Source organism: Neolamprologus brichardi, chromosome 19, assembly GCF_056152115.1.
Source record: "Neolamprologus brichardi isolate AB-2024 chromosome 19, ASM5615211v1, whole genome shotgun sequence".
In the NCBI taxonomy this organism is placed as follows: domain Eukaryota; kingdom Metazoa; phylum Chordata; class Actinopteri; order Cichliformes; family Cichlidae; genus Neolamprologus; species Neolamprologus brichardi.
The window spans coordinates 16,435-43,328 of NC_142122.1; the positions used below are offsets into that span (position 1 = coordinate 16,435).

The 26,894-nt window shown below is 48.1% G+C and overlaps 2 protein-coding genes across 7 annotated transcripts; one reads left to right on the forward strand and one right to left on the reverse strand.

The window, feature by feature from the left end:
- Window positions 1–885: 885 nt before the first annotated feature.
- On the reverse strand, window positions 886–17,516 carry tecpr2 (tectonin beta-propeller repeat containing 2). 5 transcript variants are annotated; one of them, XM_087832753.1, is made up of 27 exons: window positions 17,154–17,516; window positions 16,084–16,192; window positions 15,868–16,008; window positions 15,221–15,349; window positions 14,989–15,120; window positions 14,756–14,913; window positions 14,080–14,233; window positions 13,828–13,980; window positions 10,756–10,888; window positions 10,401–10,627; window positions 10,074–10,297; window positions 9,695–9,937; window positions 9,422–9,617; window positions 8,921–9,148; window positions 8,775–8,842; window positions 8,591–8,706; window positions 8,312–8,485; window positions 7,419–7,599; window positions 5,898–6,039; window positions 5,558–5,783; window positions 5,390–5,479; window positions 5,217–5,314; window positions 5,005–5,140; window positions 2,800–2,948; window positions 2,010–2,151; window positions 1,779–1,928; window positions 886–1,695 (listed from the first exon to the last, which is right to left on the reverse strand). In XM_087832753.1, the coding sequence occupies exons 2-27, from the start codon at window positions 16,162–16,164 to the stop codon at window positions 1,544–1,546; spliced, it is 4,023 nt and encodes a 1,340-aa protein (XP_087688879.1). In that variant the 5' UTR covers window positions 16,165–16,192; window positions 17,154–17,516; the 3' UTR covers window positions 886–1,543. The 5 variants fall into 5 exon arrangements, 4 of the variants coding, with proteins under 4 accessions (XP_087688879.1, XP_006800622.1, XP_035767894.1 ...); XM_006800559.3 differs by having other exon boundaries at window positions 9,695–9,941; window positions 10,078–10,297; window positions 17,154–17,515; XM_035912001.2 differs by lacking the exon at window positions 17,154–17,516 and adding an exon at window positions 17,056–17,107 and having other exon boundaries at window positions 9,695–9,941; window positions 10,078–10,297.
- Window positions 14,736–26,855, forward strand: znf839 (zinc finger protein 839). 2 transcript variants are annotated; one of them, XM_006800558.3, is made up of 11 exons: window positions 14,736–15,420; window positions 15,540–18,842; window positions 20,755–21,831; window positions 22,016–22,147; window positions 24,081–24,194; window positions 24,304–24,396; window positions 24,657–24,803; window positions 24,886–24,990; window positions 25,179–25,266; window positions 25,356–25,467; window positions 25,678–26,855. In XM_006800558.3, the coding sequence occupies exons 2-11, from the start codon at window positions 18,132–18,134 to the stop codon at window positions 26,147–26,149; spliced, it is 3,051 nt and encodes a 1,016-aa protein (XP_006800621.2). In that variant the 5' UTR covers window positions 14,736–15,420; window positions 15,540–18,131; the 3' UTR covers window positions 26,150–26,855. The 2 variants fall into 2 exon arrangements, with proteins under 2 accessions (XP_006800621.2, XP_087688880.1); XM_087832754.1 differs by having other exon boundaries at window positions 14,736–18,842.
- Window positions 26,856–26,894: the final 39 nt, after the last annotated feature.

Here is a 26,894-nt window from a genome sequence, read left to right on the forward strand (position 1 = left end):
TCCAGCATTCAGACGGCTGCCTGAGGACTCATGTGAGAGAAAATCTGCTCACACAGACATGTAGAGCCAAATACTGTCAATAAGGCCTCTGCAATGTTCTGAAGACAGTTAAACTTGTCAGGTAGTGATGTCGAGCAGGTGAACATGCAGCTCCATGAACACACACAGCTGTGGATTCCAGCTGCGTTTGTACTTCTGCAAACTTTGACCCCCACAGAGTCGAGCTTTTCAGTTCAATCAGCTGCATTTCGATGTCCTCTGTGTCCAGCCAGTTAATGCGAGACAAACCAGCTGCTCATTAAACCTTTGTTTTGATCAGAAAAGAAAACATTGGTCCAAACACCTGAAAGTCCCGAAAACACATTGTGAATTCTGTCTCAAGTCTTCGGATGTATCCGTGTATTTCCGTGGTGCTGATGCTGCGCTGAGCTGCTGAAGCATTTGAAGTGTCTGAATGTGGAAATTTCAACATCGCTTGAAAAAAACTGCCAGCTAGCAACGTCCCTCTCACTGGTAGGCTAAGTGATTTTTAGCCAATTACAAGTTGAATCTGGTAGTTGGGGTTAAGTAAGATACCATCAGTAAGAAGCGGCAAAACTAATGTGTCTACGCAAGCTAATCTGCAATGTGTACCACCGGCCCGGCTATTTATTTTTAAATGCACCTTCTCAGATTAATTCACTGCATGTCGTGCCATCAGCTAACCCTTAGCGTGCCAGCTGTGGCACACGTGCCCAGGGTTGCCGACCCCTGGCTTAGACTGTTTGTTGGAGAGTTTGTTGGTTTGTTGATCTCAGCTGAAACATGAAGGCAGAAAACATCTATTTGTTTTTCCTTGAAATTCTGTCAATCCAATCAATAACCATTGAATAAGCTGACGCTGCATCAGTGTTTAAATGTGTTTATTAAGTTAATGGATGAAACACAACAGGTGAGTTTACACTGACTCTGTCCAATCAGTCTACACAGGATGACATCACAGCTGCTTAAGATCCCATGGCAACACTGTCAGAGACAATCAGGCGGTGCTTAAAGGTCCACTAAACACCTGGGCCAACACCAGAACTACACTGCTGTCCATTAGAGTCCCCATTTCTGTTTTTGATTCAGTCTCCGGAGGATTTTTACTTGTTTTCATGCTGCTGTGTTAGTGGGCGGAGCTTCTGTCTATACCATGGTAAATACAACTTTTAATGAGCCTCAGAGGAAGAAAGTGGAGCCGCTTCAAGTCAGTGACACATCCCTTTAACATCTCTATTTACAATGACCCCGTTAGAATAAGTTAAAAAAGAACCAAGTAGAATAGATCCAATCAGGACTGATCTCAGGGGGCACCCTGCCCCTCCCTTCTGCAGTTAAAGTGCTTCCTGTTAAAACCTAAATAAAACATTCACTTCATTTCCCAGCAACGACCTGGCCTACCTGAGTGGCAGCCATCACAGGAAGCCCAGATGTGATGTCACATCCTGTCTGTCCCTAAGGAAGAGGAAGTGCTGTCACTGATGTGTCACAGCACTGTCAGGCGACGCTGTGTTGTCACAGGTTAGATGAGCTCCCATTCGTCATCAACATCATCCCCTCCAAGAGCGGGGCTTGAGGGGGGGGGTCTGAGGGTCGTCTGTGGGAGGAGTTTCGTCAGCCGATGGGACAATCCGCCAAGTTGAGTCACTGCCCACAACTCATCCTCTGGAGTGACTGCAGAGAGGGAGAAACACACCTGAGACACAGCTGTGTCAAGTATCGGTGCACCAGTATAAAACAGAATAAACCAGTCTTACCAGTGAACCAGCTGGCATTCCCAGGGATCTTCTTCCAGTAATCTCCGGCTGGGTTTCGTTCAGAGACGCCGTAGCGGCGAGCCAGATCTCCGTTTACGCAACGAACCCACGCAGTCCGACAGCTGAGGACTAGCTGACTGACAGCCAGACCTACACACACACACACACACAGTGAGACACACTCACAGACAGACAGGTGTAGGTGGGTGATGACGTCACACAGGTGAGTACCTGGAACCAGCTCCCAGTCTGTCCCAACGGGCATCTCGTCGCTGAGCCCGGTCCTGACGAAAACGCTTCCTCTGTTGTCGAGCGCCCAGAGTAGCCTGTCATTAGGACTCGTCTGAATGCTCATCAGCTGCACTCCGATCGGCTGCAAAGACAAGACATCACAGTCACCTGGACAAGTGTCACTGCTTCTGAGGCTTTACCTTCATGAAACAGGAAGTTAATAAAGGGAAAATTACAGGTGGAGAGAAAGAGGCGTGAGAGAGGTTTAAACGAATGGTAAATGGACTTCTTACGTAGAGTCGAAGGAGCTTTGAAAGAAAAGTGTCTGGATTTCTTGAAGACGTTTCATCCGAGAAGCTTCTTGACTACTGAGAGCAACTGGTGCAGTCCAGATGCTAAGCCCTATGGGAGTGTCCCCCCAAAAGGGTCATGGACCAACTACTGATCCTCTACCTAATCACACGAGCCAAGCTGTCAAAACAGGTGTGGGTCACAATCAGCCATGGTTTCTGGTGAACCACTGTGAGACCTAGCCCCACCCTATCATGTGACTTATTGAGGTCGAATGACCCAGGACTTAAAGTACAGACATTTGTCTTTCTGAGCTCCATAGACTACGATGACCTGGGCGACTGAGAACCTTCACAGACTTCTTATGAAGAGCTTTTCTACTCTACACACTTTATACGACTCGGCTCATTCACCCATATTGATACAAGCACTTAGTATTCAAAGCACCTGAAAATGACCCTGCTGAAGTTAGGCGGGTTTACCTGTGGTTCGATGTTACCTGTACAGGTGGTTCGATCTGGATCCAGGCCGGCAGCATCATGCTGGGATTGAGCGGCTGCGTCCCGACTCTGAAGTAAACGACTCCTCGGCTGTCCACGGCCCAGACGTTCTGACTGCCACAGCTCACGCTCACCAGACGCACACTTCCTGTAACACACAGGTGATGTCTTACCTGAGCTCATCGTGACAAAGGGAAACATTGAAACCTTCTCCTGGACTCATACGAAAAACAGAGCAGTTTGATCTGAGCCTGACCAAGGAGCACAGATTAAACACGACCTGAAAACCCTTTTTACTTTTTAAAGTAACAGTAGAACATTTTGATCCTTTCTTGGGGTCGGGGGTGCACCGTGGACAGGTCACCAGGCTGTTGTCTGTTGACACAGATAACCATTCACACTTACACCCATGGGCAATTTAGTGTTACCACTTAACCTAGCCCCACTAACTGCGTGTTCTTGGACTGTGGGAGGAAGCCGGGGTACCCGGAAAGAACCCACGCAAACACAGGGAGAACATGCAAACTGCACACAGAAAGTCTGATGGTGGAATTGAACTCGGGACCTTCTTGCTGTGAGGCAGCAGTGCTTACCACTGTGCTGCCCAGGAGGGAAGCCTGCGGCTTTGACTCAACACTGGAAACCTGACCAGACACGGGAAGGCTTGACAAACTGATAGTTGAGTTAAATCCCTCATTTGTGATCACACACACACACACACACACACACACACACACACACACACACACACACACACACGAGTTTATCATTTTTTAATAAAGAAAGAACATGTGACATCACAAAGTGTGTGACATCATGTGTTCTTTGTAAATAAGATTCTCATTGGATCTGTGTGAGCTGGTGGGAGGAGCTAAATGACTTTCTCCCAGCTTCAAAACAAACAGTAACGGTTGTTTTAGCAACCAACACCCGTCTGAAGTCGCTGTGTTTTTCTCTGCGTGAAACTGAAACGTTACAAGAGACCGCTGACTCCAGAGAGGACGCCAGTCATGTGACCTGAGATAGTGAGAAGGTCAGTGGGCTAAAAACAGACCGGACATCTGAGACAGGTCGCAGTGTGACGCACACTCACAGACACACACACCGACCTATGAAGTGCCGCCCTGTTACATAAGTTCCAACTGTCAGTGTGACACAGAAACACAGCTGCTGTGTGTGCGTGTGTGTGTGTGTTTCTTGCTGATCCCTTTCACAGCAGTTTTTAAAATCGAAGTGTGTCGCTGCTTCCTGTTTTTAGGTTTGTTATATAATAGAGGCTGCATCTCTTGCGGACCCGTCCTTCACATTCTACGTGGCCCGGGTCCTCAGAAGGTCGGGTAGGCCAGAAGTAAACAGCTGTAAAATATGACGGTCGAGCCTTCAGATTTGCGTCACCGCTGTCTCGGTGGAGTTTAATAAACTCGGCCGTCTGCTCCTTGCTATCTAAAATTACAGGACACTGGCGTAAATTCTCGACCATCTCACACTTCTGTTTAATCAGTTTTCTGTTTGATGTTTATTCAGCTGTGTGAAAACTAAAACTTTAATCTCAGCCAAACCGATTTACTCAGGAACGAATAAGACACTGAAAAAAGCCAAACAATAACATTTTTAGGTTGTCTAAGGGACTCGTGTTTAACCTGAGTAGTGAAAGTTTGAAAACGATGTGCGGGGAGTTTGCTGTCATCGCCCTGGCTAGCTGTCGAGCTGGTGGGTAACAGACGTCGCCGAAAACTTCGGAGCACTTTTGCAAATACGTGATATCTTGATAAACCGAGCAGATATTTGAAGTTTACACAGCTACATTGTGAAAATATCTTAAAAGTTTATTTTGTGACCCAATAAGAGTAATAAGAGTAATATTACAACGCCTGCCATTGTTGAAACCTGGAACTGGCTGGGCCACGCTATGAATTCTGGGATATGGTGGGCAACGAAGGACACACCCGACCCATCCTTCAAATCTGGGGAAAAGGAGGACGCATTTGTCGTCCGGATTCGGCGCGTCGCTGTGACGTAATCGGTCTACAAATGCGGCCTCAGGAGGATGCAGCCCCAGAATTTGGACACCCCCACTGACACGTTTTGTTTGTTTTAAATTACAGCTTGGCAGTCACAACTCATCAGCCAATGAGTTTTAAGCTTTGATCTGATGGGCTCACCCACTCGCACACAGAAGTATCAGAGTGAGTTCAGGTACGCACCGAGTTGGCTCAGGTCCAGGGGGGTCCAATGCAGTCCGGCAGGGCAGGACGGGGACAGAGTCCGAATGCTGACCCGGCCGTGCGTGTCCAGCCCCCACAGAGCGTCCCGGCAGGCGGACAGGTGAGTCAGCTCCACCTGAGCGCACACAGCATGCCATGAGATGAAGACACAGGTAACCCTTAAGACACAGACAGGTGGCAGGTGTGTTTACCTCAGGTGGTAAAAGGACTGACGAGGGGCGGAGCTCTCCATCCTGATCCCAAACGCAGAACAAGTCCTTCCTGCTCTGAGCCAGCCATAGGAAGGTACCTGAAAATCAGGTGACACGGGGATAGGGTTAAGCTTGGTACAGGGCTCAGGTATGGGTGTGTCCAGCTGTGTTACCTTCTCTGTGAGGCACCGCTGAAGATGTGATGAAGGTCCACCTGGTGGCAGAGACGGTTCCTCTGGGAACTACGTTCTGCCAGAAAGTTCCTGAGACGAAAAGACAAATCAGCCTAGAGCCAGCTAGAGCTTACTGGACTCTACTGGACTCTACTGGACTTTACTAACCCACGAGGCTGCCGCGTGCTAGGTGAAGCTGGTTCTGGCCCGAGGCCACCCAGACTCCGCTGGCATTGGCGCTGACCAGGCTTGGCTGGCACTGGGAGTACTGTGACAGGAAGGCCACAACGCGCTCCATGGGTGCTCTGGTTACCGTGGCAACACTCTGCGTGGCCTGCAGCAGGGTCTGGAACAGACTGCCCTGATCGAAGACCACGTAGTCCGAGATGCTGATCTGAAGGAGAGACACGGGCTGAACCAGAATGCCTCCAACAGAGACCCTAACGATGGAAACCTCTTTGGCTGTCATCGTTAACATACAGTCTGTCGTACAGACGCTAAGGCTCACCTGCCACCAGTGATCGTCCTCGCCCTGCGGTCTGGACGAACACACGCCAGTCCGAAACCACAGGCTGCCGCTGGCATCCAGAGCCCATGCCGTCCCACCGTCTCCCAGGGCAACACACATCAGCTCCAGACCCTGAGCCTCACTGTGACACACACACATACACAGGTGGTGAGGAGTGTACCTGATGGTGTGTACCTGTGTTGCTAGTTCACACCGCTTCCAGAAAGACAGTGTTTCTCCCACACCAGCTTCTCTTCACCGGGTCCAAAAATAGATTCAAAATCCTTCTCACATCCAACAGCTCTGTCAGAGGTCTCTTCCTGTTAAATGGGAGTTCTTCCTCTCCGCTGTCACCAAGTGCTGCTCGTAGGCGTTGATTGTTGCTCTGTTTCTTCTCTAATATTTTAGTGTTTACTGTGTGTACTGTGTAAAGTGCCTCAAGTTGACTGCTGTCATCTGATGCAAATGTCATAGTATTACTGAAGTATAGTAGTAGTATAATAGTATTACAGTAGTAGTAGTAGTACAAGTAGTTCAATTCCTTGTAATCGTTAGTCAGCTTGCCTGTTGATCAGGGTTATCAGCTCGTGTACTACAATCAGCTGGTTTGAGTTCTCGGAGGAGGAAAATAGCAGGGAGTGTCCCCCGTGGATATGGACATAACTCTTGTTTTTATTGCACAAAAGGATGAGATGGCAATGGCAAAATGGAAATCTGCATCCAGGACTGAAGCAACTGTGTAATGCTGCTAACACAACTGCATAGACAGCATGCTAACACTAAGTTAGCGTCACTTTGGGTTCTTGGCTAAGCCTGAGTAACAGCTGACCCCAGCCACGCACTGTGAGCTGCAGTGAAGCCAGCTGCTGCTGAACTTCATCAGGTAACAAACGGTCAGGCTGCAGCCTCGTTTTTTTCAATTTGTATATTTATAAAACTCCAAACAACAGTTGCCTCAACTCACTTTATATTGTCAGGTAAAGAGCCTACATGAATCACTTTCACGTCTCTTTGTGCTGTCGGCTTTGTGTTCATACCCAAATACTAAGAGAAACATGTGTGTCCTCATTAGGACACATATTTGTGTTGGTGTGTGGGGCTGTAGCTTGAAGTTTATATTGTCTCATAATTACTGTTTAACAATGTGTTTCAGGTTGTTTTACAGAGAAATGCCATAGCAATGTAACGAATAGTGTAAAGAATGACTTCTTCTTGGAAGTAATTAAGTAACATACTGCATTACTTTAAAAAAATGACTTTGAGTAATGACCCCAACGCTGATCACAACAAAGAGCGGAAACACAGCATGGCGTTAATATGCATTAATGTCATGTTTTTGATATGCTGCTTAGAGATGGTGATGAGTGTCAAATTGGAGCCAATGACAGTTGATGAAATTGATAATGGAACCAGAATTCCCATCTCTATCCATAATTATGTTATACTTTCTACCCTTGCTGCAGTAATAGAGTAGTATTACAGTAGTACTGTAGACCTATGATAGTATTACGGTAACAGTACCTGATGGTGTCGTACTTCCAGCCCTCACCCTCACTGCAGTAGCTGTTCAGGCCTTCTCGGTAGAATAAAGCTTGGTGCTCGCTCAGGGCCCACACCACACCTGCCCGCACACACACCTGGCTGAACACGCAGGGGGTCTCCACCTTGATGGAGCGAGCGCAGGGCCGCTCCACGCTCAGACCTGAGACACACAGTGTAAGAGTTTCATTACAGAGCTTATCTGACGTAAAGGGTCAGCCTGGTTTAAGCTCTCGGGCTGGTTGGTTAACAGCAGCCTGATCGGTGGCTTTTCATTGGTTCGGTTTTATGACCGATGGTCATGGGGTCGAGCAGATCGATCATGTGTGGCGGAGAGGAGGAGCTCTGACCTTACTGATGTTCAGCAGTCACAGTGAGCAGAGCTCTCCTCAGAACCTGTTTTATTGATCTGGGTTTGATTTTGTTTAATCCTAGTCTCTCCTGACAGCAGAGCTGGAGGCAGGTGAAACCTCTATGGCAAGGCGCACTCTGCTGGTCACACACACTTTACAGCCGTATGTGTTTACATAAAGTTATGGATGTTGGAAAAAAAAAAAGAAGAAAGAGAGAATCACGTTTTTCCTCTCAGTGAGTCTAGAACTTCCTGATGCAATCAGAGGAGGTGAGAACACCTGCTCAGGCACTCAGGTGACTGATGACGTTGCAAGTGGAATAATATTTGTGTGTCTCAACCGCTTTGTTTTAAAAAAAAGTTTGCAGCGACATCATGAAGACTAATCCACCAACACAGACCTCTGAAGGATCAGCTGACAGGAAGCTCACACGTTAGACAGGAAATGCTTCAGCTGTAGTTCTGTAAAAACAGAGTTTACTGTGACATTCAGGCAGAGCCATTTGTACAGGTACATAGTTACCTGTCTGCAGGAAGAGATCCCCATTGGTCCTGATGATCCAGGCAGAGTCATCACTTAGAGCGACGAATGCCGCCTGCTCCACAGCTTTGTACCAGTGACGTTTTCCTTTCGCCGAAAACTTAGCACACGCGAATGCCGTCAGGCTCTTCTGCTCCACCTTCCACAACAGGTTACCTGCAGGGTTAGACAGGTAATATGGAAATAATTCAACTACACAGGTAACAGTATACTCACTATAAAACAACAATGACATCAGCAAGTAAAGACATTATCGCTTACCTGAAGGTGATAATGCCATCTGGTGGACGTTATCCTCAAAGCGCTGCCAAGTGAGTCCAGTTTCAGGCAGAGGGCTGCAGAACAGCCCACCTTTAAAGTCCAGACACCATACATACCTGAAAAAGAACACCTGTCACACATCTGCACTCACCTACTCATCACCTGAGGGATCAAGAGAGCCTACCTGTCCGTCACCTGCAGGCTCAGTATCCCACATCCTGGTCCTGAGTACCCCATCCAGCTTTCCGCCAACTAAAAGACACATTCGTAGGAGACATGAAGGATTCTCTGCACAGGTGTAAGTCTCACCTAGTCAGGTTTCTGTCTAACCTGGTCAGGTTTGAGCCGGTCTCTCTCCTGGCCATCCTGGTCTTGAGAATTCTCCGTTGGATTGGTCAGGCAGGTGAGGGTGTCCACAGCATTACCAGCAGGGGGCAGCGTGTGGCTGTAAATGTCATCGTCTTCATCGCTGGACAAACTGGGCTTCCTGTCCAAATTGGACACAGTAGAGTGGAACATTTGGTCTGCCATACCAGCAGAGGGCGCCAGGACATCGTCCTAAATGCACAGAGGGAAAATTAACTTCACCTGTGCTAAACACGCAGATCCACAGATGAGTTTCAGGCTCAAACCCTGACCTGTTAAGACTTTATTGATACTGATACCATTACTAATAGAAACTCTTACTGATACATCTTGCCAAAACACAGGGGATGACTGAGCAGGTGTGATCCCTGGAAATGTAGGTGGGCCTCAACTGTAACAGCAGCTGTATTTACACACAAGTCACATGTTCATGAATGTTTGTCAGAACCTTCAGCTTAGACACACCTCCTCCTCCGGCCCAATCAGAGGGCTAAGAAACTCGTCAGCCGGTGGAGGCTGACGATCTGGCAACTCCTCTGCTTCCTCAGTGTTCTGCATGTAGGAGAAGGTGCACTCCAGCAGCAGATCCACATCAGGTGTTGGGGGTACGACCTCAGCACCAGGGTCCGGCTGGTTCTCCAGGCCTGGGAGGAGCAGGGAGCTGAAACAGGAGGAAGAGAAAATCCAGTCAGCAGGTGGTGCAGATCAGACAGAACAACACCATCTTCAGATATTCACCCAGTCTGGTGGGAAGAAGCCTCCACCTCCTCTTCTTCCTTCATGCCTCTCTCTGAGACTCTCATCTCCCAGGGGCCCTGATTTGGGTGGTGTTCTGGAGAGTTCTCGTTCTGAAAATCCACTCCAACGAGGGAGGCCCGGTCGCTCAGAGGAGTTCCACTTCCTCCGTCACTGACACTCCCGTCCTGAACTACAAACATGGAGTCTGAACAGCTGCTCTCAGAGAGGCGGGTTGCACCGCCGCTGTCTGAGGAGAGAGAGACAGGTCAGAATCACACACTCACCTGTCTGTCTGGTCTCCTGTTCAAACTGTTGCTCTGTGTACTCGTCACAGAGTCACATTGGTCATCTCTGCTTTACAGAGTGGGAGGAGTCACACTTGCCTTGTCGTCGCCTCTTTTTCTTCTTCACTCTGATGGGCTTTACCACCAGCTCCTGTTGCATCTGCTCCTGACCCAGGGGGGTGCTGTAACGTCTGCATGTCAGCTCGCAAGAACCACTCGCTGGAGCGTTTCCATGGAGACCGTCCCATGAAGTGACGGAACTGCTGCGGCTTCGAGAGCTACTTGCGAACAAACCGGACAGCTGGCCAAGCTCAGTAACCTGGAATCATGACCAAACACACCTGGTTACCCTAACAAAAAGGACAGGTATGGTTACTGCAGGCTGTCCCAGGAATCCAGGTAAACCACAGCAGCAGCCATACCTCCATTTGCTGCTCCTCCTCTGCCTCCTCCACTTCCTCCACTCCTCCCTCCTCTTCTTCCTCTGCTTTCTCCTGTCTGCCCTCCCCTCCTTCGCCATCCTCTCTTCCCCCTCCCTCTGTAATGATGGCCATGGTTCTGATTGGCTGAGCAATTTCCACTGATCCGACTGATCGGAGGATGGTGGGTGTGGTCAAGGGTGAGGACAGACAGACAGAGAGGTCCAACACTGACAGACAGAATGAGGGTATGTGAAAAAGAGAATTGGTGAGATTATACTGGCAATGGGCTTTTAGTAGTAGTAGTGGCAGTATTATGCTCCTGTGATATTATACTGGTAGTGCTGGAGTTGCTCACAGTTGGAGGCAAGACCCTCGGGGCTATTGGAGAGGCGGATGATGTCACGATCTCCTTTCAGGACGAAGATCTCGTTGTCACAGCAGGAGACAGACACAATGTCTCCGCTGCTCTCCAAAGCTCCAATGATCACCTTAAGAACACAGATCAGTTAGAAATTTAAACAACATTCACAGAACGCTCAGAAGATTCAGATTTATGCAAAATTAATCCAAAATCAAAGCAGTTCAGAAATATGGGAAATGTTATTAAGATGCTACTTTTTAAGATGGATGTTGTCTAAGGAGCTTGGAAAGAAAAGCGTCTGGACTTCTTTAAGTTGCTTGAAGACGTTTCACCTTCATCCGAGATGCTTCTTCAGTTCTAAGGTCAAATGGTGGAGAGTCCCAGATATAAACCTAGTGGGAGTTTCCCCCCACAGAGGGACAAAAGGACCCCCTGATGATCCTCTACCTAATCACAGGTGTGAAACTGGGTGTGGGTCCCAATCAGCCAGGGTTTTGGGTGAGCTCATTGTGAAACCTGGCCCCACCCTATCATGTGATTTCCTGAGGTCAGATGGCCCAGGATGTGAGTGGGCGTTAAGGCGTCTGGGGAGGGATCTCAAAACTGGATTATAGATGGCAGAGAGTTGGTGTCGTAAACCACCGCCTCTGTTCAAAGATGGTCGCTCACAGTGGACATAGATGCTTCTTTCACTCCTCTTTCAAACCATCTGTCCTCTCTGTCCAACATGTGAACATTGGCATCCTCAAAAGAGTGACCTTTGACCTTTAGATGCAGATGGACAGCTGAGTCTTGTCCTGTGGAGGTGGCTCTTCTGTGTTGTGCCATGCGCTTGTGAAGTGGCTGTTTGGTCTCTCCAATGTAGAGGTCTGGGCATTCCTCGCTGCTGTACAGCAAACACCACATTGTTAAGTCTGTGTTTTGGCGTTTTGTCTTTCGGGTGAACCAGTTTTTGTCTGAGCGTGTTGCTGGGTCTGAAGTACACCGGGATGTCATGCTTGGAGAAAACCCTCCTGAGTTTCTCTGATACACCGGCTACATAGGGGATGACAATGTTGTTGCGTCTGTCCTTCTTATCCTCCCTCGCTGGTGTCTGATCTTCTTTTCTGTGCCTCTTTGCTGACTTTAAGAACGCCCATTTAGGATAGCCGCACGTTTTGAGTGCTTCCTTTACATGTGTGTGTTCCTTCTTTTCCCCTCAGGCTTAGAGGGAACATGTTCTGCCCGGTGGTGTAGGGTCCTGATTACTCCAAGTTTGTGTTCCAGAGGGTGATGGGAGTCAAACAGGAGGTACTGGTCCGTGTGTGTGGGCTTCCGGTAAACTTCGATGTTGAGGTTGCCATTCTCTTCAATGTGCACAGCGCAGTCCAGGAAAGGCAAACAGTCATCCTTCGTGTCTTCCCTGGTGAACTTGATGTTTTTATCCACAGCGTTGATGTGCGCAGTGAAGGATTCACTTCTTGTGTCTTGATTTTGACCCAGGTGTCGTCTACATATCTGTACCAGTGGCTGGGTACTCTTCCTTTGAAAGAGCCAAGAGCCTTCCTTTCCACTTCCTCCATGTAAAGGTTGGCTACAATAGGTGACACGGGGGAGCCCATGGCACAGCCATGTTTTTGTCTGTAGAAGCCTTTGTTGTATTTGAAATATGTAGTGGTGAGGCAGAGGTCTAACAGTATGCAGATCTGATCGGGTGTGAAGTTGGTCCTGTCCTCCAAGGAGCTGTCTTCTTGTAGTCGTTTTCTGACCGTCTCCACAGCCTCCGTGGTGGGTATGCACGTGAAGAGAGAGACTACATCAAAGGACACCATGGTTTCATCTGGATCCAGGGTAAGTTTCTGGACCTTGTCGGTGAAGTCGGTGGAGTTCTTGATGTGGTGTGGGGTGTTCCCCACGAGAGGTGCAGGATGGTAGCAAGGTGTTTCGAGATGTTGTAAGTGGCTGAGTTTATGCTACTGACTATGGGTCTGAGTGGGACAGCTTCTTTGTGGATCTTAGGAAGTCCGTAAATGCAGGGTATGGCATCCCCTGGGTAAAGGCGGTCAGTGATTTTGTCCTTTTCAAGGTCTTGAAGACGTTTCACCTCTCATCCGAGAAGCTTCTTCAGTTACGTAACAGAGTATGGAGAGAGTTTACGAAAGAGAAGCAAAAAAGAGTCGTCAGGTGCTCAAAATAAACCTTAGACTCAAACGTTAGAACAGGCTTTTCCCTGCAGCACACCATGTAACAAATACTTACAAAGGAAATGGCAGCCGTTACAACTTATATCTAAAAATATGTCGTTTCATGCCGAAATTCACTGAATTTACAGAAAATGCACCATTTTGTGATATATGTCTCATATCGGGATATGAGATTTTGGTCATATCGCACAGCCCCAGTGCTGCATATGGTCATTACATCTTATCTCTGTCACTTTACTTTCCAGTAGTGATATTGATATTATTGAACTTTGTTCTAAAGTTTGACCGCACAGTGCCTTTGTTTGTGCTATCCATGTTAGTATTTGGGCTACTTTGTGGACAAGTAAAACTTTGGCTCTGTGTTACTGCCGAAGGTGTTGACATACCAGTATTGTGTCCTTATTAAGGGATGGAGCTGCTTTGAAAAAAAGTAGCACGTGGTTTTCAGAACTTGTCTGTTAAGCTGCTATATTGGTCATGTGACGCCCAAAATTCCAGAGAACACATTTGACGTGAAGTAAAAGAAGACGGTTTATAAACCGTGTGGAGCAACCGTCGCTGGTAAAAACACAACACACTTTTACATTTTATATTTTGGTCAGATTACCTAACCTCTAGTCTACGATAACCTTATGATATTTAGTCAACTGAAAATAGACTAAAACGAAAAAAATTTAGATGCCTAAATTAAGACTGAAACTAAGTCCAAATTTATTGTGAAAATTAACACTGCCTCAAAAACCCTATCCCCCATATTTTTTCCCATACTGGCTTCTCTTTTACTTGCTCCCTGTTTGGTCCAGAATTTAATTTAAAAGCCTTAATGTCGTGAATAATTATAGCCCAAGTTATCTTGAAGATCACATCATTCAATCAGAAGTACCTGGTTCAGACAGTCCAGGACATAGATGCTGTACTCATTCCAACTGAGGATCCAGCCCTCTTTCAGGAAACAACTAAGCAGCCCGAGCTGGCGGTCTGCTGGACGGTACCCTCCGATCGGGTCAGGACGAGGAAACAACTCAAACTGAGGTATCTGAGTCAGACAGGTGTACAGAAAACAGGTCTGTTACTAACACAGGTGTATCAATTTCAGTGTATATGTATAAGTATGTGTTGGTGTTTCCCAGTGTACCTGTGAGTTAAAGAGGGGCTTGAGCAGCCGGGTGTCCTCCACCTGTCCTCTGATGTCAGACCTCCACAGTCTAAGTCCAGGTCGAGCAGCAAAAACCTGAAGGTCACTCTGTTTACAGAGAGCAGGTAGGAAACAGGCTCCGAACCGTCCACTGCTGTAACAGCACACAAATTCCACAGTATCAGTACAGGTACAAGTGATGCTTCTTTGTACGAGTATCACCAGTGAGCACAGGTATAGATAATATAGACGAGTACCACTAAATCAGTAACCGGTACAATTTTAGGGTCTTTACCTTACAACAGCGGTCCCCAAACTTTTTTGGGCCACAGACCGGTTTAATGTCAGACAATATTTTCACAGACCGGCCTTTAAGGTGTGGCGGACAAATATAAGAAAATAAAATGACACGACCAAGACAAAAACTGTGGCATTTTGTAAATATAATAATAAACGCAAATTCACTGTGTAATTGTGTAACTTTATTAGCAGCATCCTCCTGAAATGTGCCAACAACACTGACACCCTCCTCTCTGCCACTTAATGCTCTCTGGTCGCTATGGCAACGTGTAAAAATTTCTTTCAAAATACGACACACAACTGCAACAGGAGGTGAGATGAGGATGGGGTAAGGGGATGGGGAGGCGGGGTGGGGATAGGTGGGGTCTGCGGTTACCTCTTGCGGGGCTTGGTGCCCAGCTGTAGCACTTCCTGTTTCTGTGTGCAGTATAGCAGGGATCTCTGCTGCGTTGATACCAGCAGCACCTGGTGACTATACTCCATCTGAACCACACCTGAGGACTCCTCCAGCAGCAACACAGGCTTACACACCCCCTGCACGGACGCACACACACAGTGTAAGGGCGGGTGTGTTACAATGGACAGGACGGAGGCAGTGTTGGTATTTACCTGGTCCAGGTCCAGAGAGGTGAACACAACTCGTCCTTTATCGTCACCGGAGAAAAGCTTCATCCCGTTTGTGCTCCACGCCAACGCTGTGACAGAGCCTTTATGGAGGCCGACAACGTCGAAACGCCGCAGCTGCACAGAGACAGACAGCTGTGTGTGTGTGTGTGTGTGACACGGGTGCACAGAGGCAGAGGGGGTAACAACAGCGTTCATTGTCAATCAATCTTCTTACCTGTTTGTTGCGACCAGGAAGCGGAGATACCAGCTGAAAGACTGCAACCCGTCCTGAAGAGGTTCCTACAGCAACCAGGTCATCAAAGCAGCTGAGCAGCTTCACAGCTGTGATTGCATCATACTTCCCCTGTTACACACACACACACACACACACACACACACAGGTCAAAAGCAGTCTCCTGTCTCTCGGTCTTCCAGGTGTGAACTTGTTACCTGTCCTGTCTGTGGTGAACAAACATCTCACCATGCACTGCAACATGTTTTATGATCATGTGATCTGTCTCGGTGCGTCTCATTCCTGTTCAAACCTTTTCAAGCTCTCACAGGTGGCTCCAGGAGAGTTTGAGGTTGAACCAAATGTAACCTGTAACACCTGAACCTGAATGCATCACTGGTCACATGACTGCAGGAGATGATTGTCACCTGTCTGAGCACACCTGCATCAGTGTAAACATGAGTTAATGAAAGTCTGAGCGCATCATGCAGATGCAAAGGTACCCGTTTAAAGAATCCAAATATAATTTCTGTCTTTATTTAACCTGCCAGCTATCTGACATCACCTGTGTGCCATTGCCTGTCTGACACAAGTCCACATAAACCTCCCCAACACTTAGTACCTAAGTATTGTAGGAAAAGACCTCTCACCTCTAAGCTGTATTTGTTCAGGTGTGCGAGCCGGCGGCAGTACAGGTAGAGCATACCAATGCTGCTGCCCACAGCCAGGAAGTCACTGCTACTGTCCAAAGCTGTCAGGTAAACCAGGACTGACCTGAAGCCCCGCTGCACCTGCAGGGAAACAGGGGACCCCTCAGCTTTATCTCTGACACCATCATCATCATCCACACCTCGACAGGTACATACCTTGGCTGGGATGGCATTCAGCAGGTAGTAGAGTGGGCAGAACTCCCTCAGGACAGACTGCGGGGCCAGCTGAGCAGCCATGTTACTGCCGAGGTGAACTCAGCTGATCCTAGCAAAAAACAACAACACAGAAATACACCTGAGGACAGGTGAAAAACCTGCTCATCACCTGCAGGAGCCTGAACCAAAGAGTTCAGTGAATATCTGTTTAGAACCTTCTGGCTGTTCTGGGAACGCCAGGAAGTCTCTCACTACCGTCAGGATTTTAATCTTTAACCCTTCACCAGTCTGCGAGGGCGGCGCCCTGAAGCACGTGAACGCCTGAGATTTACCGATAGTACGGCAGCTCAGTGGATCAAACAGACACCGAATTAAAAAAAAAACGCTAGCCAAGCTCAAACGGTGCTGCTGAACACTGATCTAATTTTCGCTGAGGCGGATTCACAGTAAAATCTCCGTTTGTTAAGTGGAGTTCGGCGTGGACGCCATGAAGGTCCCTATTCCTGATCAATTATCAATGAGCCTTTACGCCAAAAACATGTTTGCGGTTCGACATCTGGCAGCTACACGCCGCGCAGACGCAATATAAGGGAGCCAGCGACGTCATTCTACTTTTCATTAAAATAACAATAAAGGTGAATCTGCAGTTTGAAAGCGACCAGCCTGAACAAACGTTGAAATTTAACCGGATTTAAAGCCTGTTCGGTGGAGCAGACTTGTGCCAAATAAAGCAGAACCGTTTGCTGGATGTTATGGAAAGTCTTGGTTTCCCTTAAGCTTCTGTTCTTGTGTTCCAAACTCAGCGGATCTTAAAAATGGCCGTTTACTGAACGGAGTTTGGTTTGACGTTGCAAAAGGCTGATGTTAGCTCGGTAAGGTTCTGTGGAAGGTGACAACTGAGAATAAATATCCCCAAAACGAAGTGAACAAACAAAGAAATAATTAAATAAACAAAAACAAACAAACAGTCACCGCTTTGTTTACACATAAGTGTCCGGGCTAGCATCAGTGTCGAACGCTGTTAGCACGCTGGCTAACACCGGCGCGTGAAGGAGATCGTGACATCTCACCGAAAGCTGCCCGCGAACGAGGCCGCGCAGATGTTGATCCAGGTGTTTTTGGTGCAGCTGGGTGTTGGGGATCGGACAGGTGACATCGCCCTGCGTGACTGCTTCCACCGAGGCCGTCCGCAAACTGCGCCACCTGTTGGTCACAAGCATCAAGACGCCGCGGCTCCCCTCAGCTTCCGGTTTTTATATTTATTTTAGGTGTTTGTTTGTTTATTCTGGGTAAAACTAAAACTCCACCGATAAAACTCCATCTCCTGCCTTATAATTAATAAATAAACATAAACATTCAGAATTTAATGACCGGAAACGGAAACTCGACAACAGCTGACTGGAAAACAAGGAAACTGGATCAGATTAACAAATATTTTTAACTGGAACAGACGAGTAAAACTGGTGAAAAATGAATGACTGGATTAATTTAACTTGATTTTGTGTGTGTGTTTTCTGGAGATACATTTATAAAAGTAAATCAATATAAAGATGAAATTAGAGAAATATCCGGTATACAAAACTCTCTAATCAATCATAATGTGCTGTTTGCTCACAAACAGCTTTTCGTCAAAATGTCTTTATTTTAAAACGCTTAGGGTATCTTTAATGTAAATGCGATTTTATTTTCTATTAATCTTCAGTGAACTAAACTCGGCTGTGATTTTACACACTTTTAAAGTGATTTTAAACTTTTTTAAAGATGACCCACGCCGGATCTTTTCACGGTGAAACACTGGATCCGCTCCGGGAAATGCGCGCTCCCGCTCCTGCTCGGGCTAAGCTAGGCTAGTTCAAATCTCCCCCCGCTAACCGTCAGCGCTCCCGGTATCACTGCTCCCGTTAATGTCGTCCTTCATCCCCGCGGAGCGTTTCTGCTTCGTACACACACAGCGTCCATAAATCAGTATTTATTCGGTGTAATCGATCGATCGATCCGGCTGGTTTGATCCCCCGAGTGTCTGCACTGACTCCAACCTCACAGCCAAAATGGCGGACAGCGAGGGTGACAGAACAATAACAGCCCCGGAGTCGTCGGGGGCCGCGGATCAGCCCCCCACCGCCCTGAGCGCCCAGCTCGGGGACGGCTCACCACCAACCCCCGCTGCTCACAGCAGCAAGCCCGGGGAGAACGTAGCGGCGGCCGGCAACCAGAGCGGCAATCTGAAGCCCGTGTCCGGCACGGAGGGCGACCAGCCGGGCCACAGTGTACCCGTGGCGTCCGGGGCTCAGCTGGCGGAGCTACTGCCGAGCCAGCCGGAGGAGCAGAGCATTCTGGTGGCCACGGAGTTCACCGACCTGGCTAACACCACCATCCTGTACGTGCAGCCAGACGGCAGCCTGGTGGAGAGCTCCGGGCTGACGGCAGAGGAGCAGCAGGCGCTGCTGGAGCAGCTCACCAAGCAGCAGGTGGTCCAGGTTTCCGACACCGAGGCGGCCCAGCTGCTCCAGCAGGGCCAGCTGATCAAACCGGCTCACAGCGCAGCTCTGGATCCGAGTCAGCTGCAGCAGGTCATCAACCAGGTCACCAAGTCCCAGCAGCAGCAGGTCCAGGTGTCACAGCAGCAGGTCCCAAAGCAGCAGATCCAGGTCTCCCAGCAGAACCTGAAAGGCCCGAACAACGCCTCCCAGCAGCTGAAGAGCGTGGCCCAGCAGGTGGCCATGCAGACGGGAAGCTCGATCCCCTTGATCCAGAAAAAGGTGGGTCACATAATAATAAAAATAATGATAATACTACATTTTATTTGAAAGCGCCTTTCAGAGCACTCAAGGACACTGTACACAGCAGAATAATAAAAGCAAGCAATTTACACAATCATAAGAGCATAAGACATAAAACACATTTGAAATAGCAGAGTGTTATGTGGGATGAGCTGTTTTGAACAAGTGCGTTTTGAGTCTAGACTTAAAAAGAGAGAATGAAGTGATATTTCTTATATCAGGAGGAAGGGAGTTCCAGAGTCGAGGAGCAGAGCAGCTGAAAGCCCTGCTCCTCATGGTGGCAAGACGGGGAGAGGGGACAGAGAGAGAGAAGAAGATCTAAGACACTGAGATGGAATGGTGATCTGAACCAAATCAGAGAGAGGGAGAGATGTTGAATAGCCTTAAATGTATACAGAAGCATTTTGAAATTGATGCGATATTTGACCGGGAGCCAATGAAGCTGCTGCAAGACAGGAGTGATGTGATGGATGGAAGGGATCCTGATGATAATATGGGCAGCAGAGTTCTGGACCCATTGGAGCTTGTGGATGGATTTTTGAGTAAGACCAAAAAGAAGCAAGGCTATGGACAAGAGTGGCAGCAGCATGTGGGGAGAGAAAAGGACGGAGACAATTGAAAATATGCAGACCGAGTGACATTATTGATGTGTGAATTGAAAGATAGAGTACTGTTGAGGATGACACCCAAGCTTTCCACAGAGGAAGAAATGGAGACCGGCGAGTTTTATTTTTTGATTGAGTATTGATTGTAATAGAGAAACTGTTGTTTCTGGATAATGTTGATTTAGAGCCGACCAAGACAAGCTCGGATTTGTTACTGTTGAGTTTAAGAAGATTAGAAGAGAACCATGAATTTAGTTCGGCTAAACAGAGGGTGAGGGAGGATGGGGGGAGAGCAGAATCATGATTAAACCAGAAAACCAGACTGGAACTATTCATACAGATTATTGTTAGTGGCAACTATCTTCTTGAGAATTTTTGAGAGGAATGGTAGATTGGAAATAGAACAAAAATTGTCAAAATTATTGAGGTCTAGACCCGTTTTGTTTTTTTTTGTTTGTTTGTTTTTTTCAATATTGGGGTGATGGCAGCAACTTTAAAGGAAACAGGAACAGTTCCAGTGGTAAGTGAAGAATACAGGGTGGGCCAATTCACAAATAAATTGTTCAAAAATCATACAATATGATTTTTGGATTTTTCTTTTTAGATTCTATCTCTCACAATGGAAATGCACCTATGCTGAAAATTGTAGACCCCTCCATGATTTCTAAGTAAGAGAACTTGCAAAATCACAGGGTGATCAGATACGTATTGACATCACTGTATGAGGGGAAGCAGAGAGGGTAGACAGGCCTTGACCAGCACTGTAGGAATGGGATCTAGCTGACAAGGAGAAGGTTTTGAATTTCAGATGAGATCTGAAATATCAGTGACAGAGGAAAGTTGGAAAGCAGAAAGCAGTGTGATGGGAGTGGGATTGCAAATGAAGAGCTACATGGAGGAAGATCCATGCTGAGAAAATCCAACTCGATTGGGGCCTGGACAGGTGATGCAGGTGAGGCGTGGCAGCAGCAGCTCGCAGTGAGCTGCCGTCTCCGTGTTTCTGAACATGTTTACCTGCTTCAGGTTCAGAAACATAAAAACGGGTTTGATTGTGAATTTTCATGTAGAACTTCAATCTTTTCACATTTGGAGCCCTTAGAACTTTTAAATGCTTCACACTGACATAAGAACTCATCAGTCCATTTTCATTATCCATACACAGGAATCCTTAAACCAACTTCTTCATCGACTCAGTTTGTGATCTTAATGTTGCCATGGTAACAAATCTCTGAATAATCACACTCATCATGTGTTTTGATCTACTTTCTGTGTGTCTGTCCTTTCAGTCGGAGCCCGTTAGGATCCAGATCCAGGTGCCTCCCAAACAGGAAGTGAAGCCTGGCTCCGCCACCCAGCAGAAGGCGGTCACTCAGCCGCAAGTGAAGCTGTCAGCCAATGGCAGCGTGAGCAGCACTCAGATTATCCACATCCAGCCCGTGGTTGGTCAGGAGGGTCAGCAGTTCTTCCTGCAGCAGAATCCTGGAGACCCGCCCATCCAGCTGCTGCTACAGAGCCCCGCCCCCGTGGTCGGCTCACTGCTACCATTGGTCCACAAGCTGACAGGCCAGACAGCATCAGTTGCCTCCAGCGTAGGTCAGAAACCCACGGCAACACCAATCAGAGTGTCCACGGCACCCACTGTTAAGACCCCAATCCCTTCAATAATTAAGACTCCACCCACTACTGTGGCTAAAACTGTTAGCTTTCCATTAATTAAAACACCTGCTAACGGCACGATGGCTGCTGCCCGTAAAAGTCCCATTAAACCACCTGTCACAGTCACGGCAGTCCCAGTACAGACCGCTGCGCCTGCTGCACAATGTGTCACGGTGGCCACGCCCTCTACAGCCCCTCCCACTAAGGACAGAAGTGAGCAAAAAGAGAAGGAGAAGAAGGCAAAGAAGAGGGAGAAAAAAGCAATGAAGGTCCAAACCCGGTCCGGGCGGGTCTCCAGACCACCGAAGTACAAAGCCAAAGACTACAAGTTCATAAAGACAGAGGACCTCGCCGAAAGTCACCAGTCCGACTCAGACGACTACTCTGACATGAGCGTGGAGGAGGAGGACGGCGGGGGCAGCAGGAAGGATGGCGCCACACCCGGCAGCTCCCTCACCTACAGCCACAAGTCTCGGTCCCACCGCTGCCAGACCTGCGACAAGGCCTACATTGGTGCTGGCGGCCTGAACCGCCACTACAAACTGAACCCGACCCACGGGGAGCCAGAGCCACCCGGCGACCCACCGGGGAACACACCGCACCCCCTTCCAGACAACAGCCAATCAGAGGAAACGGCAACAGTTGGCGTCAATGAGGAGGAGGAGAAAAATAAGGATGACAAACCTGCTGCCACGGCAACAAATAAAGTGAGAAATCATCCACCAATCACAGCAGAGATCTGTCATCCTACAGTTTATTTTCTTATTGTCTGTGTACAGTTAATAAGCTGTTAACTAACCAGCTAATTATGGCTGGTTAGCCCTTTCTGCACCTCAAACATTCAGGATAATAACAGCTGTCGACAGTGATCTGACTGTTGTCCGTCTGCAGGTGGAGGGGGGTCCAGCAGCAGCTGTAGGACTCAGAGGCCTCCATCATCGGGGCCCCGGCCGTCCCCGAGGACGAGGGCGAGGCAGGGGTCGGGGACGAGGGCGGGGACGGTCACTGGGGCCGCCTCCTAAGGTGAGATTGCTCAGTATGAAAGTGATGAACGGCTGCCGGTGAGAGTTCATGTTACAGCTAGCCGGTCGTCATCGTTCCCAGACTTTGAAAGTGCCGTCGCTGTTCTGTTGTAGTTGAAGGACTTCAGCTTTTCAGCTCTTTGTTCTTTGGAGAGAAATTTGCTCCCTGCAACATTACAGTCGGGCTCAATGTCTGCAGTGGAGAGCACACAGGTGACACTGAGAAGCAGAAGCTTCTTCCTCTTTGAGTGAAGAACAAAACTCCAGCTGTGACTCAGTTCATTTTTACTCCTGGCACAAACAACTGCTGCTTTGTAACCCGCTTCAGTTCACTCACTTCACCCTGCGTGTGCTTCAGAGGTCCCTGGCAGAGAGTGCACTGCTGCCTGCTCCTATGTCACTTCACCTGGTGATCCAGGTGTGCTTTATCCCAATTCAAACTAGAGCTGGGCGATATAAGATTTTTTCATATCACGATATGTTTTTTTCATTTCAGGCGATAACGATATATATCACGATAAAAGCCAAATAACTATATTTGTAAGATTTAAATGTGCCGTTGCTCACAAGTAAAATGTGAAATATGTCTGTGAAGGTTCTCAGTCATCCAGGTCATCGTAGTCAAAGAAAAATGTGAAATAATCAGCAGCTTGTTTTGATTTAAATATTTATTTCCCATAATAAGTTCAACAGGGTAGATGTACTTAAGGAACATGAGATTTTTTCAGATAAATAAAGGCAAATATTGCAAACTACACAAAAGGCAGCCGCTAAAGCGTTTAAGCTTCAAAACAGAACAAACAAAACAAACTGAATTGTCAATTCCACTTAGAAACAAAATATTAATTCTAAAAATAAATCTTAGTTTGTTTTACAGAAGAACAGACACAATTGACTAACTTTTGTCAACATCAAATAAACTGAGAACTAAAAGGAAATTCTCAATCTCTCCTTGTTGTATAGCTGAGCTTTTCAAACAGTTTAACAGTTACTTTAGTCTGACAAAAGCCGAATGACGAATCAGCGCTTCCAGTCAGAGACTGAGCATGCACCGCTTTATTGTATTTCCAGACTTGCTTTCGGCACATTTACAGAGCGCTACTCTGTTTTTGTCAGACTTGAAAGAGCTGAAATACCTTCACACTACAGAACTTCTGTGGCTCTTCTGTTCGACAATCTCTCCGGCGTTGGAACCATCATCTGTTTTCTCTTCACTAACCTTCGGTCACGCTCTCGGTTGATTTTTCTCTAGTCGGCACTCATTTCCTCCGTTACCCGGGCGGCACGGCGGCTGGCTGTTTCCCAAATACACATGTGCGGCTTGGCACTTGTGCTGTACATAACAAGTCACCTGACGTGACGCTGCGGCTATGATTGGTTCGGCTCTGCGCTACTTAATTTGGATTGGCTGTTCTTTTTTTTTTTTAAGATGACGAGCGGTGAGGTTTATCGCAATAGTTTAACTTTTCTATCGAGAAAAAGTTATTTCGCAATACACATCGTTATCGTTCTATCGCCCAGCTCTAATTCAAACTAAAAAGTACTTTCATCTTTCAGAAAACTCACATTTCTCAGACACATGGGCTCTGACACATTTACAGAGAAGCTGCATTCATGCACGCACAGACACACTTGAATTAAAAAAGGATAAATGTTGCCTTCAAAATAAAAGCAACAAAGTAGTATCGTCCTACAAAATGGCAAAACACAGTAATCATTCTGTGTACGGTGTCTGTGATGGGACAAACAGCACAATATGCGACCTCACGCGCTGTCGGGATGCTTTGCTGTAAATAGACCTTTGTTCAACTCTTATTAGACCTTTGACTACATCTGTCACTTGTCCAGGTGAGCTCACCTGTACAGTAGTTTGCACAGAAACCTCGTCCTGCTCTGTTAGCACTCAGGTGAATCTGATTGCTCATTTTTCACAGGTGACTGTGGGCCTCGTGAGTAGGAGAGGTCGCCGTGGTCGACCTCCGAAGTTGGGTGTTACCATGGTAACAGCAGAGCAGCAGGTAGAGAGAAGACGAGAGCGTCTAGAGGAGGTAAGGTGGAGGAAGCAGCTCCTTTCAGAGTAAAGGTCTTCAAAAATATTGATTTATGTGTAGTCACCTAATGTGCTAACACCTGAGTGTCCTATCACGTCGCTCACAGGTGGTGGAGCAGTGCGAGGATGAGGAGCTGATGGACATCGTTCTTCCTCGTCTGACCAAAGTGATGAGTCTGTGGGAGCTAATGCTGGCAAAGGTACGCACACACGAAGGACAAACCTTTATCCACACCTGCCGGGATCTGTGACATCATCAGGGGCTCAGAATCAGAATACTTTATTAATGCCAGAGCAAATCATGTGAGCACAAGACAGTGGAGCATGTCATTACAAACAGCTGTAATAAATAAATATCCTGACAGTTTAAACTGAGCTGCTCTCTCATCACACTGACTCTTATTTTCTCTGTAAATGATGTGCAGCTATTGCAGTGTATCATGTGCCCTGGCTGTTCCAGGTGGAGCGCGGCGGTCCGGGTCGAACTCATTTCCCAGACATTTACCGTGAGTTCGAGTCCCTGCAGGCTCAGGTGAGGCAGGCCGCCCAGGATTACATCAGCAGCCCACAGGGTGGAGCCACGCCCCTGGAAATCAGGAACATCGAGGTGAGGCCCATGCTGACATCAGAACACCTGTTACAAGTGGACCCTGCGGCGTACAGGTGACCCAGACCGTGCTGTGTTTCAGGTGGCCAGGTCTCTAGGGATCCTGGACGAGGTGAACAGGATGAAGGTGGTTCCTGGAGCGTCTCCTGGCTCCAGTTCAACAAATAAGAACGTGCGATACATGGAGGTAAGCACACCTGCATCCAAGTTGTTATAACAAGATAAGCCTACGTCCCCGCATGGTCGGGCGGTCAGTCTAAGCAGCCAATCACAGCTTTAGAGTCGTAGCTGACAATGAGGTCGACCACAGCTTCTCACTGAGGTTTACCTGAAGATTAGAGGTACGGTTCTGATCCGCATCAGTCTCCTTCCCAGAACTCTAAGATGCTGCCGCCATCCAAGAGGTTCAAGATGGAGAACAGCGTCCCCGTGCATCACAATGGCCTCGAGACGCCAAAAACAGGTATGGCTGGAATGTCCTAATCTACACCTAAATTGCAGATAAAACATCTATCTGTGCTTTCTTAATCTCTCTGCATGTCGTCCGACCAGGTGGGACCGCGGTGACCTCTGTGACCCCTCTGAAGTCCTGCTCGGTCTCTGTCGCTCCTCTCGTGATTCCAGAGGGAACCAGACTGTTGACAGTCTCTGCTGACTCCTCCAGGTGAGCTGTCTCTACCTGCTGTTTGCTAAGTACATGTGCGTGGTAGCCATGCCCTGAGGTGACGATGTGATCACAGGTGACCTGTGAGGTCAGGGTTTCCGTAATGTGGCGAATGTATTTTTACTCGGCCATTTCTAGAAAATCGAGTTCAGGTGAGGTCACTTCTGGAAAGTGCTCCTGTCTCACTGCACTGCAATGTTTTTCTCACAGCTCCTCACAGGCCCCGCCCCCTGACACCCCTATGGAAGTGACCCCAGGTGAGGACCATGACGTCCACCAGGAACAGGCGTCAAGCTCTACAGACATCGGACCCCGGGTGACGGAGCTGGAGAAAGCTCTGGGTTCAAGTCCCAGTGACCCCACGGACACAAAGTCATCTGAGCCCGCCCCTACACCCGGATCTGTCATCAAGCCTGAATCCAGCCTGATCCAGACTCTAAGCCCCTCCAACCCTGAGTTGGGCCCCTCGGAGGCCAAAGAGGTGCAGGAGGGCGAGGAGATCTACATCCAGACGGAGGGGCTGACGGTGCAGCTGGCAGAACCGGGCTCAGACGGGATTGTGATCGTTAACGGGCCAGATGGAACCACCATGCACATTCAGACCCCGGAGGGCGTGCCGCTGGAGGCGGTCCAGGCCCTGCTGGGCATTGAGGCGTCCGACGGAGCCAAAGCCCCCCAGTAAACACCTGGACCGGAACCAGCACCTGGTCTATACCACGCTGACTTTTAAGGTGGAGTGAGGCAGTGCTGCAGACAGACGTACCTGACACCATCCTGCACTTTCGGCGCCCCCCTCAGGTTTCTGCTGGACTTTACAGCTGTAGTAAACACTGCCGCCTGCAGGGGGCGCCTGCTCTGACTCCGCCCTGCTGAGGACAACAGGACGAACAATTCCGTTAACCTGACCCCAGACCGTACCTGGAAACTTAGGTCCGGCCATTTCTGGTTCAGACTGAAGCTCCTGTTGATGATGTTCGCCATGACTTCAGAAACCAGAGGGATGGTGTCATGGCGACAGGTGGTTTCCCCTTCATCCAGGTGCAGTAGCGTGTTCTGCAGACTCTGGGCTCTGTACAGTGCATCTGATTGGCTCGTTTAGTGCCACCTGCGATGATGTCATCAGCAGCCTCCCTGGTTTCCTGCACTCTGATTGGCTGTGAATGTGTAAACTTTGTGTCTGGACTCGTTGACCGTGAAGTGATCCGTTGGATGTTCATATGTAGATAAAGTTTAAAAAGTTGCACTATTTTATTACTTTTTATAAAATTCACACAACACGTTCTCCAAACGGGATGAGAACATTCGGAGAACCGACGCAAGAACAGAGGGAAAAACGTTGTCCTGTTCGAGTGTTTCCTGTTCCTCCCAATAAACTAAGCTGAACTCCACCCACCTCAGAGCGTCTGTGTTCTCGCGCACACACCTGT